The sequence below is a fragment of the Miniopterus schreibersii genome, assembly GCF_964146895.1.
Source record: "Miniopterus schreibersii genome assembly, chromosome: 15".
NCBI classification, from domain to species: Eukaryota; Metazoa; Chordata; class Mammalia; order Chiroptera; family Miniopteridae; genus Miniopterus; species Miniopterus schreibersii.
Window position 1 is genome coordinate 41,163,259 of NC_138115.1, and position 19,077 is coordinate 41,182,335.

The window sequence follows — 19,077 nt, forward strand, 5'->3', positions numbered from 1 at the left end:
ATTGCAGAAACTAAGAAGAAAACAACTCACCCTCTCACCTTTGTTCCTGGGACTCACTGTTATCCTTCTGTGATGGAGGATTAGGAAGTAAATGACATAATTTGTTTTCAAAATACGAGGAGTGGACATTTTAGTCCTTTAAAACATCTTGTAATGTTGACCCTTTGCGTAAATCTTACCGGAAATGAGGGATGGCCAGCTTGCAGTGTGGGATGTTTCTAACGTGCCAGTCATTTGTACAGAGCCTGTGATTGCAAAACCACAACAATTTTGCAATAGTGAAAACCTCTAATTAACCATAATAAATGACAGGGTAGATTTTTTTGAACATGTGGTTAATAATGCTTGTTGCTTTAAGGTCATACGTGGAGGGATGCTCCATTGGGGTGACATAAGTGGGCTGCAAGGGGTTTTGCAAAATGCTTTTTCACCCCTGCGTGTAAAGTCTGACCCAGAACATTATACCAATATCGGACCAGGCTCTCATCTGATGTCATTTGCCTGTGGGAATTGTATTGGCTGTGAAACTAGCTCCTCTTCGTAGCTGTTGGGGGGGGGGGGGGAGTTAAAAAAAATCACAATTCCATGGTGCGTTTTGAATGATGGAAGCCAGGTTCCTAAGCACCGAGACAAGAAAGAATGTCTAACGGGGCCTTTAATGTGTGTTTATATTTAAACACCAGACCTAACAGAAAACCCTTAAGCTTTATACAATGATTAGAGCCTTGTAAGAACCTAATTAATGTCTCATCGGGTGAATGGCTGGCCCGGCATGCGAGCTGTTCCAGGGGGCGAGGGGGTTCAGGTACCTGCGAGGAAGAATAGATTGGGTTGTAGTGACTCGGGCCGTCTGAAAGGGACATGTCAAGGCAGCTTTGTCTGGCGTGCCGCCTTTTCAGACCTACTTGATAATGCTAGTGTCAGTTTCAACCGAAGCGTGTGCCAGATTGCAGATAGCCCGAGCTGGCGTTTCAAAGCAGTTAATTGTGAAACTTGAGAAGAAAATGGGCACATTCTTCAGAGGTAGCTATTCAAATACAGTCTCCTTCCCTCCCACTCCCCCCAGCTCCGTGGATCTCACTTTTGTTCTGTTCCCACAAAAAAATGCATGAGAAACCCTGAGCCTTTCCCCTTGGCAGTTCCTGCGTCGCCTTCCTTGCTGGGGCTGTTTGGCCTTGTTAAAATGTGCCCCGTGTATGAAAATGAAATTGTCACTGCTGGGTGGTGCGGCGCAACACGGTTTGACACTAAGAGCCGGGAGCGATAGGAAACAGACTTTCATTGCATTTAGTCAGAGACGGGAGTCTCTAAAGCCTCACTGTAGACACTGACTTAGTTAAATGTGAATGATTCTAAAGTGAACAATCTACCCTGCTTCTTTGTGCTCACAGAAACAGCCCCCCATCCGGCTTGATGTGGCTGTAAAACAGTCTTAAGAAAAGACGATCAGACGTAGAACCCAAAAGGGAAGACTCGAGCCTTTCAAACCAGAACAAAAATATTTTAGGTGGGTCGAGTGGGATGACCACTTGTTCTTTAGCTTCCTCTGGATTCCCTAAAACAATGATGTAGAATCAACAAGGGAACACACACACACACACACACACACACACACACACACCCATCTAGTTTTAGTCTTCATTTAGAATTCCATGTCATTTTAAGACAAAGAGAAAAGATTTGATTTGTAGGACTCTTGCAAGCAAGCTTTAGATTCTTAACTGCCTTTTATCGAGATGAGTGCCCAGAGAGAGCTTGAACAGGGAAGGGGACTCTGGGGCATAAGATTTTTATTCTGTAGCTCTCCTGGAGTAAAAATTCCATAAAGTAACATCTGTAGTAATTAAGGGCTTACATTTCCTCTCCCATTCATGTCTCTGTAAGGAAGGAAGGTTATTTTCCCTAAGAGACAATAGATAGTGGATCTTGTGGGAAGAGAGAAAGAACAGAATTAAAATTCTTTTGTTCCTAGAAATGGAAGTTTCCTACTTAAAAAAGAAGAAAGAAAGAAAATTGGAAGACTTTACTGTAAAAGATTCCACCAGAAAGAAAACTTAGAGAAGTTAGAAAAATTGTACTTAGCTACTCCAAAATATTTGGGATGGGGAAAGATTCATCTTGCGTTTCGTATCCAAATATCTTCTGACTTGGGGGAAACTGTGATTAAGCAGTGAACAAAATGCTATCTTTGTTTTGATAATTTTAATTTTTAGAACTCCATGTGATTAAGCTTAGAGTTTCTTTTTCTTTCTTTTTCTTTTTTTTCATTTGGACATAAAAATCAATTCCTTCTTCAGATGTTTTTCAAAATAACACCTATGTGGGGACATCCGATGAATGAAAACTAACCAACTCATGTCAAATTTGTTTCCTGCACTTTCTTGTCATAGCAGGACAAGCTGTGTAATTTTGTGGACCCAGTAAAATATAAAAATGCAGGAACCCTTGTTGGGAAATTATTAAGGATTTTAAGATGTTGACAACAGAGTTTTAAACCAAGTGCAGGCTTGTTCTAAGTGTGTGACTCTGTGGTTCTGCACAGGTCTTGTGCCTGTGAGCCAATCTGAGTGGTAGGAATAGATTTGTCATCTGTATCAATAGAGGAAAATGTGTGTCTGTTCCATGCCTCATAGAGATGAATGTACATCAGAAAAGAAATTTTTAAAAAATTTAGTCAAAATAATTATAGCGTCCTAAGTGATACCAATGTCAAATGTTTTAATCTGATCACTCAGATGGCTTTGTCTGCATCTCTTAGCTTTTCTCCAAGTTTCCCCAGGCAAATCTTTCACTGCATCCACAGTGATCGGCTCACTCTACCCCCTCTAATAGGACCCAGGCCCTCTCACCTGCTCAGCTCAGGTCCCTGCCCTAATTACTTCCTCAAGGGCCCGTCTGGCCTCTGTCTTTGCGGCATTTCCCTGGCTTCTGGAATTCCTCTCACATTTCAATTCTTGTAGCTGTAATAAATGTATAATTTGTTTACATATTTTTCCATATCTTGTATCCTCTACATGTAACATGGTCATATAGTATTATCCTGATAACACACATAAGATTTAGATGTAGAGAAGTTTTACCACTTGTGTCAAAGGGCTCTCTCCATCCCAAGAAAGCTCATATTAATAACAGAGCAGAAAATTTAAATTATACTTGCATTTTAAACAAATTTCACACATTTCATATATATGCTTTCATATGGATGTGTCCTGTTTCTTAAATTTATTTTTGTCTCTAGAGTGCTATTTGTGGGACTTAATTCACTTTAATCAGAATAAACCCTTTAATTTTATCTTTCCCATCTAATTTTATAAAATAATAAAACCCAGATATAGTTAATTATTTTTAAACTGTTGCTGAGCCCTGGCCAGTGTGGCCCAGCAGGTTGGCCGTTGTCCCCCGCGCCGAATGGTTGCCGGTTCAGTTCCTGGTCAGGACACGTGCCAGGGGTTTTGGGCTCGACCCCGGTGGGGGGTGTGCAGTAGGCAGGCTATCCATGTTTCCCTCTCACATGGATGTTTCTCATCTCTCTCCCTCCCTCTCTCTCTAAAAATCAATTAAATTTTTTTTTAAATGTTGCTGATACCAACTCTACTTAGGATATGGTAATACTACCAATATTGAAATTCTGACGCTGTAGCTCAAAATGTTCACTCATTAACTTCTATGTGAGATGACAAAATTTGGCATGAGAAACCCAGGTTAGGAACATTGATATCTAGTATAAAAAAATCAAGGATTGTCCAAAATTCAAAATCAAGCAAGTTCAGGACCTGCGGTTTGCTTGTTTACTTTCTCCTGTCACATTTCAGACGCCAAGCAGTTCTCTTTTGTCTCTTTCACCCAGTGGGTTTTCGAGAAAATATTGATGCTCATGGCAGCACTACTGTGTTAATCATTATTTAGGTTAAAAGAGGTTGAAATAAACTTGTTTTATGAAGTCCCTCAGGAGTATAGGTTAGTCGTTACACCGTGGCTTCGGTGTCCCCCGGGTCTCAGTTAAGACCCAGCCTCTGCCACTTATTGGCAAGGTGGCTCCTCTCTCCAGGCCTCAGCACCCTCCCTGGTACGAAAAGCAATGCCGAAGCCTGTACCTTTCAAGTTTGCTAATTTAGACATTTAACGGGTATTTCTGGAGCACTTTCAACTGCCAGACACTGTTGTGTAGGTTACGTAAGTAATGTCTCAGTATTACCTCTGAGCGCGGGCTCAGCGCAGAGCCGTCCAGTAAGCAACTCTCAGTACAGTCATCCCCCGGCCCTGCTGGGTCCGTGACGCTCTATTGGCCTGGTGCTGGTGGTCCTGGTAACAGCTGGCAATCCTGGTAAAATGCTCAAATCAAGCTTTTCCATGACTTCTCCCTTTCCCTTTTTGTTTTTTATTTATTGTCCTGAATATGCACAAGTTCGTGAAAAGTATATGATCCCCTGTTGACTTCTTTTTCCAGAATGGAGTCTACTGAGAAATGTGAAGTGGTAATTCAACATTTTAATGGAAAATATCTGAAAACACCACCTGGCATCCCAGGTAAGAAACGCCACCGAGTGATCATTCCACAGTGTCTGGGTTTATTGTTATGGTTGGAGGGAGTGCGGGAAGGCCCTGGGCAGGTCACTGGGAGGGAAGAGCTCGCGTTTATAAATGTATGACTTTTAAGACTATGCAGCAACTCATCTTTCTCAAAACTACCACACACTTCTTGGTGATTCTTCTTTGGCTTTTCTCTTGAATCTGCTGCTCATTCCCTGAAGTGAATCAGGAGAAAAAGACAGCAAAGAGCGGTGAAAGATGCCCTCAAAGTGAGGGAGGTTTATGACTCCTGTCATTAGCACTGGTGCCTTGATTTCTGATCTATAAACTCTCCGAACAGCAATATGCACAGTAGAGTCCACAGATTGATGCCGGTGTCCAAACACATCTTACCCGTCTGCAACAAGAATACGGAACGTGAGAATAAGCATTTATAAACTTTTCTAGCAATTAGACATTGCCATAAAATCCGGGCGCATAAGTTCATATTTTACAAAAATGCCAGTTACTAACATATTGATAAAACCATCCATTCATCAGAGAGATTTTGAGGAGCACCAGTCTAGACTATCCCAGGGTGTTTCACATTTCCCAAAGCGAAATTCTTAAGTACATACATCATAAGATGATATAACTTGATGCTATTAAGAATTATACTCAAGGCCTGGCAGGGGGGATGGGGTCAGACAAGGTCAATGGGGGGAAAAAAGGAAGATCTATAATACTTCCAACAATAAAGATAAATTTTTAAAAATTAATTACACTAAAAAAAAAAGAATTACACTCAACAGACAAAAAATGAATATAGCCCATTGTCAGAGCTTAAGCAGAAATGCCTGCCTTAACTTGATATTAACCTGGTCGTAGCATCTACGGAAGGTACTTAATATTAGGTGAGTACATTTAAAGATAAATTATACTCATGCATGAAAACATTAAAAATTGACAGGGGTGCTAAAAAAAAAGGATTGCACTGAGTAAATAAAGAAATATCTGACTAATGCATGTTGGTTTATTTGTTGCTCTTTTGTTTTTGGTGACTCTCAGGGGAATAATGTGACTCTTTCAGCCCTGCAGTGTTTTCCCTTTTGATCTTTTTCAGCTGGATTTTAGAAACTTCAGAGGTTGAGCATTTTGATTCCTTAAAATATACTGAGGTTTATACAAGAGGAAGTTTGAACAAAGAGAAATATTTTTGTGGATGGGCCAGGGTTCTTTTATGAATGGGTTGGTTTGGGGAGGATGTCAGGAAAGGAGAAGAGCCCTTCAGACTGACACTCGGATGACGTGGGCAATCCAAAGCAGCGTCTCTGCTTAATCAGAGCCAACACGCAGCGAAGCCTGCGCCTCGGTCTGGTTCGCTTCCATGCATCACGTCCCCTTGAGAACCGACTGCATTTGGATCCTATTGGAGACATATGGTGTTGTTAAGAAAAGAGTTAGCAATTTACATCTCAGCGTGTAAGCTGCCCTTGCGTTTTAGGAGACATACTTTGTTGTGTGGTGTGTTTTTTTCTTTTAGCATAAAAAGCACTTTAAGGCACTCTGCTCAAACCCAGCATTGAAGAAAGGAGTTACATTGTTAGAGGATTTTCCCCGTATTTATCCCATTTTATCCAACAGATGCCTGTCAATCAAGAATGGGCAAATTATATAGAAATTAGTGTTTATTCAAGTTTTAATACAGGTCTCAGTTTTTTCTAGGTTTCTTCCTCTTCAGAAAAAGACATTGAAATACTTCTTGACTGGATTGATTTGAAACTGTCTTATTTGCTTTCCCCATAAAGCATATAGCTGACTAGTAGAACTTAATGCTAAAGACAAAGAGAGCCAGTGAAAATCCCCAAATGCCCGGGCATTCTTCCTGAAGATGCAGACTCTGGTATCAGCCTATCTAATATCATAGCTACACCCAATGGAAACATTGTGAATAGCAAGAACTTAAGTTAGGAGTTTCTCATACACTTTTATCTCTTGGGAACGTGAGAGGCAAAACAGGCGTTCTCAGGTATAACTCTCTGAGAGAGAGCACTTTATGCTTCTGATATTTGCACTCAACATTAATAGAATTAAATATACAATTCTGATCGTAATTGATGCTTGAATTTGCTTATTTATGCATTGAAAGTCAAGTAGAGTTTACAGAAGATATTTAATCTCTGGTAGTTGAATTTGATGTGGAATAAAACAGGACGTAGCTCAAGATGTGGGTATTTTGGAAGACGCAGTAATAAAATGCACTCCTTGGGTATATTTAGTAAGTCAAGAGAGGTATAATCAGATGTAGGTGCGTGCTGTTTGCCTTTGTTTGTCTTCATTGCTTATTTGTTGTGGATGGTTGAAACCTTATATACAGAAACTCATAATTTAATCCGATTATCTCTTCCATCTTGAAGACTGAATGAGATGTCGCCATGGGCTCTGATATCAGATTGGAAGCCATTGCTTTGATATTTTCTAAAGAAGTGACCAATTTCCTAATGTTGTCAATGCTAACATAGTGCTCTAGACGCTTTCCTTGCTTCTGGGTGTACTAATTAAAACCAACTATAATTGACCTGACCTACCTGCAACTAAAATAGATTTCAATAACTATTTAAAAATCTCAGTCTTTCACATTCTCAAGATTTGGCATCTTTGAATTCGGAAGTCTGTGGTTTTATGGAACTCCCATTGATGGTTTCAATATAATGCTTTAAGGCTGTGTGATTGAGGGACCCACACTGACACAGGAATGACCCGAGGTTCTCAGGCCCTAAAAAAGCTGTTGAAAAGATTGCATGTTAAGTCAATTATCTTCTCATACTAGAGCTTTTAACCTTATTTTAAACATGTAGAGAACAATTGGTATCAAATTCACATTCTTTACGTCTCCATTCAGGGATGACTTGGGAAAATGTGCACACATCAGTGAGCAAATGTAGGGACATTTTGGCTTCTGTCACTTTTGACAGTGATTTGTCTTAAAAGAGATGTGGTGTTGTGTGTTTTTTCCTGAGATTATCTAGTTTCCCAATCCTCTACTGTGTCATTTCCATAAAAGAACAAAGAAAAAATAACTTCAACCCAACATTTTGACATTGCTCAGAATTTCAAATTATAAAAACATCATAGTTAAGGATATTTGCAAGGACATGTAACATGGACCACATTAATGTTGCTGCCTCCAATTCGATTTGCATTATACTAGGAACAATTTACTCATTAAATAGATTTCGCGATGTTATTTCGTTTTCATTCCTGACAGATTATGTGAGTTGAAAGCAAACTATGTAGATACTTCTTTTGGCTCATGTTTCTTTCTCTGGGCTCCTCCTATTTGTTCATAAAAGATCTAATTTTAATGAATACATCCTGGATCATTAATGCCTCTTAGAGCCTCTCAGAACTAGCTCTGTTCACTTTGGTATATAAAGTTATCCCCAGATTTTGGTTACTTCAATCAATGAAGCTAAACCTATCAAAAATCAAGTTATTTGAATTCTGGTATATATAGTACAGGAAGTTAACAAAGATCAGGTGGCTGTGTTGCTACCAGCAAGTGGGAAGAAGACGACCAAATGAGTAGGAAGCAGCGCCAGTCATTGTAGCCATCCTCAGAAAGAGACCATCCAGCATTTTCTCCCTTCCCTAGAGGGAAATAGAAACACTATGTTCCGTAAATGCTGCAAGTCCCACATATTGATCTTGATGTTTTTTTGTGTACAAAATGAAGGATTGTTAGTTGCTTGCCTGCCTAACCCCAGACATTTCTCTGCCCCATAATGAATCACTCAGCAATGTTGTGCAGCCCCAAAGCATTGCATTTTCCAACCAGAAGCAAAGGGTAAGTTCCCAGACACTTCAGGGATCTGTAGGGCATGAGCTTGAAAGGCTCACTTTCAAAGAGCCCCCGGAGCAGAGTGATGTGCCACGCGGAAAAGGCAGCCACGTGTAGGGACGTGTATTGATGAACAGAACGTGCAGGCTGGTTTGTAGAGAAATAAATCGCGTCTGCTCTCAAGCCAGACTCTTGCCTGTAAGCACATGTCCCTATTGGTGGAGCAGCCGTTCCGGAAAAAAATGGAATAAATCTCTGTTAGTATGATTTTATTATTCTGCAGATAATTATTTCTAATCCCCAATGAACTCCAAGAAGTAGGGGAGGGTGAGAGAAAGCTCAGCACATTCGGAGATCTTTGAAATTTTCACAAATCCTGTGAGCAACAGAAATTTGGACGAGTAATGAAGTGTCAGAGGGATCATATTTTTCTAATAAGTAATATAAGACTGTGTGCCTTCTCGATGCTTTGACATCATTTTACTATCGTGTGTTTATGTCAATAGAAATGTGTATGATTGTGGATATGTACCTATACATCGTGGGAGCATCGTGGGGAAAATATTTAAAATCTGATAATTTTTAAAGAAAACGAAGAAAGAAAATATGTTAAATTTAAAATGTCCCCCAGAGCGAAATGTCAACAATGTACTTAAATAAAATTTATGTTAAGAGACATGGTTCAAAATTCCGAACATTCAAGCAATAGATATATAAATTTTTTATCAGTGGAAAATGTTGCAGACCCTCACAACCAGAGTCTCTTCCATGACATCAGTCTATTAAGTCCACAAATGCAACTATAGCTGAGTAAGAGGCAGCAAATAGAAAAAATCATGGTACAGTGTAGCAAAAATATTCCTTTATGGTTCTACTGAACCACAGTCTAATGCTGAGTTTTCCATCTTTGTGACACCAAAACATCATTTTCATAAAAACTTTGCAAACAATACCGTCCCTTACTGGGTATCAGATTAGATTTTTCATTAATAGGACTTTTGCAATACTTAGGAGCTACTTTCTCTGAAGCCTCTCATCTATAATGTTAGTGATGCCTTCTAGATTATTTCTACGTACCAAACACATAGTTGCTTCATGATGAAACACTGTTGGAATGTTATTAGTGAATTTTACAAGCAGCTTGACAACTTCATGGTCAGTAGTCTGAGAGTCTAAATCTGGAAAATGAAAAAACAGATAGAGAAGGTCCAAGTGATTGTTCATCTTCAGGAGATTAGAAATGACCAGAATGGATTCTGTGCCACCTCTCTTCCTCCCATCTGTGACTGCAGCTGCAGATGCTGTGGGCAGTCTCCATTCACCCTGGAGGGGTCCCATCTCAAGCATCCATTAATTCTCTCCACTTTTCTACCTCAGGGCAAAATCTATAAAAGCTCACTCAACCTGGCATAGGTTTTCTGCAAGCTCGGGTGGAGTTATCACTCCCTGAGACAACCCTCAATCAATGGACGTGGGAGTCACTGCATAAGACTGGACCTCTTGTCCTTTGGAGGGACAACTGTGAGTTACATTCTACAGGGCTCCTTAGGAGGTTGCCTATAGTGGTTGCAAGTTCAATGAGGCCCCTTTTTATTGACTGTTCTTTCTTCCCCACCTTTCTTTTCCATCATATCTGCTTCCTTACTACCTTATCCCAGGCTCTAATTTTGAGGAACTCGAATTAAGACAGGTGTTCCCAGGACTGGTAGTGAGGAACTACATTTTGATTTAAAACTCCTGGCTGTAGAGAAAGGTAGACCCAGCTAAAGTAGTGAAATGAATTTCATGGACCAAATATATTGTTTTCATGATTTTTTTTTTTTTTTTTACAGCAGCGTTTATGAACCACGTATCAGGGTTGATAAAGGCAAATATTAGTGGTAGTAGACAGATGATAGACAGGGCTTCAGTTTAGCAAGAGAAGCACAGCAGAAGGTAAGGACCAGTGGCATACAGCTGACGCCAAAACAAGTGAGCCCATAAAGTGGTGGAGTGTAGATGAAAACGGGATGGAATTAGGGACTGGGAAAGGGTCATAAGGCCAGCCAAGTGAAGGGGAGGTGTAGCCGTAGGAAAGTAAGGCCCCAGAGAAAGGAATTTGTGAGGTTCTGGTCTTAGGTAAATGTGGAGTGGTGGACATCGAGAATGAGCTCCAGGGTGAAAATGCCTGCAGTCGGCTGAGGTGATCTTTGGTTGACAAATTGGAGGCTTCTGATGAGAATGTGGGAAGGTTTTGCAGCACTACTGTAGACTTCCCTACTTCATCTCACACTTCCCTTGATTTTGTCTGAAGCTCTGATCTTCACAGGAGTAGGCTAGGAAGTGTGAACAGTGCTGAAATAATTTTTTGTTTATTAACTTGATTCTGCGTCATCAAACCCAGGATTCATTTCTTTTTTCTGTCGCTTCAAGGGCTATTGCTTAGCTCAGTGTAGATTCTCAATACATACCCTTTGGAGTTGATGCACAATTCCATGAATTAAATAAACTGCATGCTCACATTTGTTTTTAATGAAATTCCTGAGTGGGTGTGGGGAATACACAGCCCCTGCTAAACAAGCATCGACAAACTTGGAGGCAAACAGTGAGGGAAATCTTTTCTTAGCTTTTGAAAAGAAATCTCATTTGTAAATCTAAATATACAGAAAGAGAGGGAGCTAAATATTCACAAGAAAAAGAAACTTAATTTGATCGAGAAAGATTCTAGTTACTTGTCAAATGCCTCATTTTTTTCAAGACTGCTTTTCAGGGGGTCCTGCTGGCAGTCTTATTGTTATTTCTTTAAATAACTCATTGCTGGCACAGTGATAAATTCTGCTTTCTGACATGTCAAATGGTCCTCCCTAATTTATATCGAAATAATGTCTAGATCTTAACTTTTTGCCACTGGATCTAGTTAAGCTCATTTTTCCCTTTTTTACCTTTTCACATTAAAAAAAAAAGTGAATATTTTGAGGATAAGCAGAAAAGAGAGTTTCTTGGTCTATGCTTTTGTCTTTTTTGGCATAATGTTGCTTCTCCCTGCCTAGAGGAAGTACTACATAGGCTTATTATTCCTATCATAATAACATAATAAAATCTATAGTGTTTAATTAACATAATATGGTCAATATGCTTTGCTAACTATATAGTTTCTGTAATTATGTATAAGCTTCAATGAGTAGTAGCAGAATTTGTCTGGAGTCTCTACTTGGCTCCAAAACCTGATACACACACACACACACACACATATATATATATATTTAACACAGTCATAATTTCATGGAATAGAGAAAACGGACAAGGAGGTTTTCTGTACATGTCCAGAATAAAGTCATCTACATCTATGACTTCTAAAATAGTAACTGCCTTCAGGTTTTCAGAAAATCCTGCATTGAAGATTTCACAGTAAAAACTTACAAAATAAATGAGAAAATCTTCATTTTATTTCTAAAACGACGATGGGCTTTGTCTTTTGTCAGCAACACTAATGAGTATTTAAACCATTTAGTGCCTGTCCCGAATGAGCCCTATTAGCAAGCAAAGAGGGTTGAGTGGCTTAAGACCAATTAAGATACAAGCCATGGAAACCAAGCTCTGAATAATTAAGTGCTTAGTGCATTTCCAAATCTAGAATCTCCTTTATTAGGACTGATTTAAAACATTCTAGCCAATTTGGGGATGAATGTGTAGTATCCTAAATGAAACACTTGCCACTCTCTCCCAGTAATTCTCAAGAAGCCTGCTGTGCCCACAACTCATTATTTATGATTTAACTTTTTTAGAATGAAAAATCTGCAGAATTTGAGAAACTATTTCAAGAGAAATATTATTAAAAATGCTCGTTAGGCAAGCTCTGAGCCACCCATCATTTATTTCTCTTAAAACTGTTTCCTCTGATTTCTTCTTTGAGCCTATGAAGAATAAATCAATTAGTTTACTATGCTTTTAGATACTTTTCGGTACTAAAAAAGAAATATTTTATAGGAAATTGGCATGCTTATGATCTGTTTTTTAAACTTCAAATATTTCCAAGACATATTTGTCCCATTAGAGTGACCTTTTTCTAGAAAGAACTTTGATGTTTACCTTTTCCCTTTCCCTTCAAACAATTAGCCCACAAACCCTTTGAATGTAAGGATCGTGCCTTGCTGTTTGTTCTGTTTCAAGCATTTAACCCAACACATGTCACAGAAGAGTACTAATACTATAATTACTTGTTAATTAAGTAAATACCTCTTTGTGGTAGACAGCATAATGCTCCCCCTCCCCCAAAGATCTTGAAATCCTAATTCCCACTGTCTGTCAATATGTTAGGTTACATGGTACAGAGGAATTAATGTTGCAGTTGAAATTAAGGTTGCTAATAAACTGATCTTAAAATAGGGAAATTATTCTGAATTATCTAGATGTGTCCAATGTAATCGCAGGGTCCTTAAAAGTGGAAAAGATTAATGGAAGGACGTGACTCACCATTGCTGGCCGTGAAGAGCTGAAACAGGCAAACAATTGGACTCTCCCCAAAAGCCTCCAGAAAGGAACTTGGCCTTGCTTATATCACACTTTTAGCCCAGTGCCATCTGTGTTGGACTTAGGACCTGCAGAACTCTTAGATAGTAAATTTGTGTAATTTTATGCCCCTAAATTTTTGTTAATTTCTTATAGCAGCAACAGAAGACTAATACACTAGCATAGAACATAGAACTTTCTTCAGCTGAACATCATCTAAACTATTTCTAAACCACATTATCAAACTGACAATGGAGAACTTTCTTGGTTTCTTCTATTTTGCACCTTTGAATCTCTTGGGGTGCTTGTATGTTAAGTAGGAGAAAAACCACTTCTTGTTAATTATTTGCGCTTTCTTTGTACTTTCTCTTAAGGATATGTTAGGATGGAAGACTGTTAAACATCTAGAAAGAAAGTCTTTGGGGGGGGTGGGTCCTTAGTCCTCAGAGCACTTTATTATTGACCCCAATAAGTCAAATATTAATTCAGACATGCAGCAAGATTGGGAGGCTGTAAATAAGAACACAGCCATTTTCCCTTGGTCTGAGTGTGGGACTTATTTCGGACAGTCCTGACAGTGATTGACGGTGATTGACACATGTTGGAGTTTCTATATCCCCACTGTGCTGCTGCTGGTGAGAACACCCTGAGTGTGACCTACATTACCTTCCCAGCTGACTTCCCGGGAATAAACATGTGAGAGGTGCTCTAAGTGAGCTTGCAATTGTTGATGGGTAACAGGCTTCTCTGTAAAAAGCTTAGACCGTTTGATTATTGATAAGACATTTTTAGTGGTAGATAGAATTGTGATCATGTGTCCTAAGAGTGAGTAGTATGATTTAGTTAATCCTAATGTCCTGCAAAGTTCCATTCAAAGGATTCAGAATTGTACCAATATATCATACACTGGGGTATTAATACAACAATTCTTTTAAAAGTACAAAAGCATTGAATTCAAATATTGACATTAACCTATTTTTATGTGCAACCACTGTAACATGGCATGGTGTGTTTCAGCCAAATAATGGTCCAGACCTGTGGGGTCTCTAAGATCCTTTCTGGTGGTCTACAAGGTCAAAATATTTTCATAATACTGAAAAATGATTTGCCCTTTTCACTCTTACTCTCTCATGAGTGTAGAGTGGAGTTTCCCAGGGGCTACGTGATATGTGATATTACATCAGGTTAAATGCAGAAGCAGATAGGAGAACCCAGCTTCTATTAAGTTGGAAATTAGAGATTTGCAAAAACTGTAAAACAAGGCCACTCTTGTCTTTATTTCTTTTGTTTTTGAAAATATTTTTATAAAAATGCATCACTTATGTTACCATGTAATAGGTTTATTATTGCTGGGTTGTTTTTTTAAAAAAAATAACTAAATATCTTAAGGTTTCTCAGTTTTATTCGTTAAAATGGTAAATATCAATAGATATAACCTTTGTAAACAAAAGCTCTGGCATCTTCAATAAAACAAAGACAAAACAACAACAGCAATAATTTTGAATGCCGCTGATCTAGAGTAAAATTTAAGGTTCAAACTCTTTCATCTTCTCAGAACTAGAAAAGACTAAGAAAGATAGCAAGGATAAATACAAAGTTTAAAATATTCTCTCATTTTTCTGATCTTATTTTGAAAACCTAGATATGTTTGAGAAAGCTACTTTAAAGGGAGAATTAAGAAATACATTTCTATTGAATGAGTTACACTAGTATTTTCTTTGGTGACAAGCAAACAGGTACCTTAATTTATAATGAATGTTTTGTTTCTCAAAAGCAGAGAGGTAGTGGCTGTTCTTCTGAACATTTGCATTATACTAGCAAATAATGTATTGTTTGACAGAATACATGACTGTTTTACTGAAACAGTGTATGCACGCGGCACGTGTGGTAGCTGGCAATGTGGGGGTGGACCGGCACATAATGTGTGAGAGGCAGGTGAGTGTGAGTCTGTCAGAATTTAGGGAGAAGTTAATATTCATATCTAAGAAGCCAAAGGCTAACCACTGATAAGACATGGGAGTTCTATCATAAGAACTGCTCTGCGTCATTTCTTTTGGTCGCTGCTAATTTCATATAGGGCCCCTATTACAGCTGCGCTGCACCGTGGAGTATTTTCACCACATGGACACAACTTAAATACAGGCTTCCAGGTTTGCTAGTTCTAGTAAACAATAATTCTAATATAATAATCATGATAATCCTAATAATGTAAACGCTAATATGTAACTGACTAAACACTGGTCACTATTAATGTTCACACAAAATCATTTATTTTAATTTTCCAAAATGGTAAAGTCTCCAGTTGTGGAGTCCCAAAATCATAGTTTCTTTAAGCTTAATGCCTCTTAACCTAATATAAAAGATCTCTAAGGAAAGTAACTTACTAGTCATTCTTAGTAACTGTTTATAATATTAACGTAATGAAGCCATGTAATAGGAGGAAGAATTTAAGATTAAATTTCTCCTGTAATTTATTTTAAAACTTAATATTTACTTACACTCTTTGACAGTCCCTTTGTTCCTCTCATCCTAAGAACAGGTGTTTTGCATCTTTGCTGCATCTATATGAGGTTAAAGAGCAGCATCCATCCAGTTCATGATAAACTTTCTAATAGAGCCTCATGGCTGGGGCATTTTCCCTCAGTGAACTTAATTGGTGGGAGAATATATACTAAATGCCTCCACTGGGAGCAGATGGATCTTGGTTGAGTTTGGGCTCTTTCTCTTCTTTACTTTGGAACTTGGGCAAGTTATTTAGTGTCCAGGTTGGAGCCTGACAGTTTTCTGGGATGATGATAAGGAATGTAAATCGGATAAATATTTACCTGAAATTTGCTCTGGTGACTCCCAGGTTCATAAACACAGGTCACACTTCTCATCGGGGCAAGATGGCCATGTGAGTGTAGAAGGTCATTTCTACAAAATAGGCATGATCTCAAATTTGTGGTAATGATTTCTTGGCATATCTTTGTACCTCCAGTTCACAGGGCCTAGCATCTCCTTCTAATACCCTCCTTCAAAGAATTCCTACTCAAGTATCAATAGAACATTTTTTGTGCAGATTTTTCTGACTTCTCACTCCGCTGCTCTTCACTCCCATTGCATCCCATTGAATTGTTTCCTCCTGTACAGGGTGTCCGTTTGTGGTATGTAGTTTTGTACGGCAGTTGCTCTATACTTACCTTATCCCAACTGGATGAAGGCAGAATTATGCTTTTTTAAAAAATCTTGTATCTCCTCCAATGCTGAGCAATGGAACATAGGAGTTGCTTAATATAGACAGACTGAAATGAATTAAAAATAGCTGAGCACAATTATTCCAGTGTGATTTCTTAATACTGTCTTAATCCTCTTAATAATGCATTCTATTAGTAAATGCTTATAAAGCGAATACAGATACCATCAACTATGATGAGTCCACATAGAAATATTTTGCATAAACTGTGAATTTAAGAACATTTAAATCTCTAAAGCTTTCTTTGGGATGGAAGACATTGATGAAAAGCACAAGAATCATCTTCTTTCGCATAAAGTTTAAAGTATCTTTCCATTTCACATTCTTTCAGTTGCTCCTGTCTCTAGATTAAAAAAAAAAAAAAAATGTAATGGCCTACGGAAATTAAAAGAAGCAAAAGAAATATAAACTAAATGTGTTGGAACAGCAAACATCCTGTTGGTTGTTGCAATTAATTCTGCACTAGCAATTAGACATACGTTTCTTTCCTAATTAAGATCTTTTGAGAGCACAGTTCTAGTCTGCATAAGGCTCTTTATTTTCCTAAAGCTTTCTGCAGGTATGCCCTTGCCATTCATGGGGCTGGAGTGCCCCAGGCCATCGGCAGAATGGATTCATTAATCTTTACATTGATTCAAACTGTTGTTCGAATAAATATTTATACCCTTTTTCCCCTGATGGCTTAATGAAGTCCTGTATCAATAGCACTAAGAGTTTCTCCCCTTGACCTTTGTCACATGTTCACTCCGAAAATTTTCATCCAGCTCTTTTAATTACATTGTTAATCTCTTGCTGCCTTAGTCAAGTTTGCCACAGAAATTTATTTGTCCTGGATTCAGTAGAATTATTTTACATTCTTTCAGCTTCTGCAGAGAAGAAAATTTCAGTCTTTGGGTTGCCTGTTTCAACTCCAGAATTTAAGCATTTCCAGTTTCTTTCTTTCTTTCTTTCTTTCTTTCTTTCTTTCTTTCTTTCTTTCTTTCTTTCTTTCTTTCTTTCTTTCTTATTTCATTTCATTTCATTTCATTTATTTTATTTTATTTTATTTTATTTTATTTTTGTCTGACTATAGGGAATTTCTCTTGTTACTTTTCATATGTGATTATTTCTATTTTAGTTATGACACCAATATCTACTAAAAAATAGTTAGAGGGAGTGTTAGCTAATGCCTGGTAATATTTATTTTGCAGTATATACATACATCAAATCATCATATTGTACACCTTAAATCTACACAACATTATATGTCAATTATATCTCAGTAAACCTGGAGGGGGGGGATGCAGTTAGAGCCAGGAAATATCTGTTTCCCTGTCCTCACATCCTATCAGTGAACACCTTTTACATGGGGGTGGGGGGGAATGAGGGGCTTACTCTATGCCTAACATTTGTGCTTAGTGCCTTATGGATTATTCTGTTTCAATCTCAAAATACCCAGAGGATAAGGGCACTATTCCTTTTTGCAGGTGAGGAAGCTGAGACTCACAGAATTTATGTAAATTACTCAGAGGAGGCATAATTAGTGGACGGATTGGTTGATCCCAGCATTTAGTTCTGCCACTTACTTAACCTCTCTGTGCCTCAGTTTCCTCATTGACAAAATGGAGATAGCCATTCCTTTCTCTAGTGTCGTGAGGGCTGCTGTGGATTAAGTGGGTTCTATAGTAATGTAAATAGGACATATTTATCTTGGAATGTTCTTGGTGAATACTCAATGCTATTTAGGTGTAAATAGCACTTAGTTATACCAGATCATATATCTTTTCTCAGATAGAGAGGAGAAATACAGCAGGGGAAAAACCAGCAAGAAATTTAGTAACTCTTCCCCGATGCATGTTTTTCCTCCATTCCCAAACTTGGAGGGCTAAGTTTCTTTCTTACTTGCTAAATTGAATGAATATTAATTTTCTGTATTGCCTTAAATGCTTTATTCCTTCAATTCATTCAGAGCCTTCCTCCTTGGGATTCAGTTGCTTCCTTCAATACCGATTCTAGTTTTCAAAAGAGTGGAAATATTTGGCCATTACGTGCAGCAAACCATGCACTTGGTTTTTCTACGAGTGTTTAATAAATGGTTCTTTTGTTACAAGGGAAAGGTAGCCTATTTATAGAAACTTGCTTTAGAGAAACAATCTTTCTTCAAAAACTAAGCTGTAGAATGATTTTATTTTCTTTTCTGAATTGTTTGTTAATGTTGAGAGCTGGGCACAGAAGAAAAGACACATCCAGAAAGCTTCAATTAGAAGAGTTATAGACTCGGGGGTTTTGTTTGTTTGTTTTCCCCTCTGTCTGTATGTTATCGTTTCATTGGATGGACCAAAGGGTCATAGAAACTAAGTGGCACCTGATAATGCTTTCTATTCCTTGTGCTCCTGAGATACTGGAGAGAAAATGTCTTGCTATCAGTGATGTTTTTAGACTGAAATGTACCACTTAGAAATATAATTACCACAGGTGCCTAATTCAAAGAACTGAATAGAGTTCCTTCTGTGGTTACAAAGGGCCTGCAAATCTCAAAGCCATAAAAGAAAGTAAAGTCTACTGGGGTGGATGCAATTCCAGCAATCCTAGATTAAGGACCCTCAAAAATCAAATCTTAATGACAAGGTAGAAAATCCATATAGTTCAATGATTATAGGCACAAAGACATTGTATACTTTTGAACCTAATGTATCTTATGATAAATCAATGGCCTTTATACTAGTAGACATTTGAATTTGTTCTGAATTTATTCATAAAACAAATGTTTTAAATTTGAGTGTAAAGTAGATATAGGAATACTTTTCTGAGGTGAGGGATAAACAAATATAAGTGTAAAGGAGAGGCCAAATCATGGGGATAAAAGAGTAATGATCATCTCCATCTAGACGGATTAAGCATTATTCTAAAGAAGGACTCATTTTTACTGCCATTCTAGGTTTTCATGATATACAATAATAGTGATAAATAGTTACCAGGCAATTACCATTTTCAACTAAGTAATTAACTCATGTTAGCTTTGCAA

At 38.1% G+C, this 19,077-nt stretch overlaps 1 protein-coding gene across 19 annotated transcripts in view; it reads left to right on the plus strand.

Annotated features, from left to right (window-relative positions):
* The window catches only part of RBMS3 (RNA binding motif single stranded interacting protein 3), a gene marked incomplete at its 3' end in the record, with an annotated part of 558,684 nt that overhangs the window by 351,222 nt on the left and 188,385 nt on the right, over positions 1-19,077 (plus strand). For all 19 annotated transcript variants that reach the window (XM_081160722.1, XM_081160721.1, XM_081160710.1 and 16 more), the window contains one exon: positions 4,448-4,527. In XM_081160722.1, the coding sequence (XP_081016848.1) occupies positions 4,448-4,527 (80 nt within the window). The remainder of the gene's footprint in view (positions 1-4,447; positions 4,528-19,077) is intronic.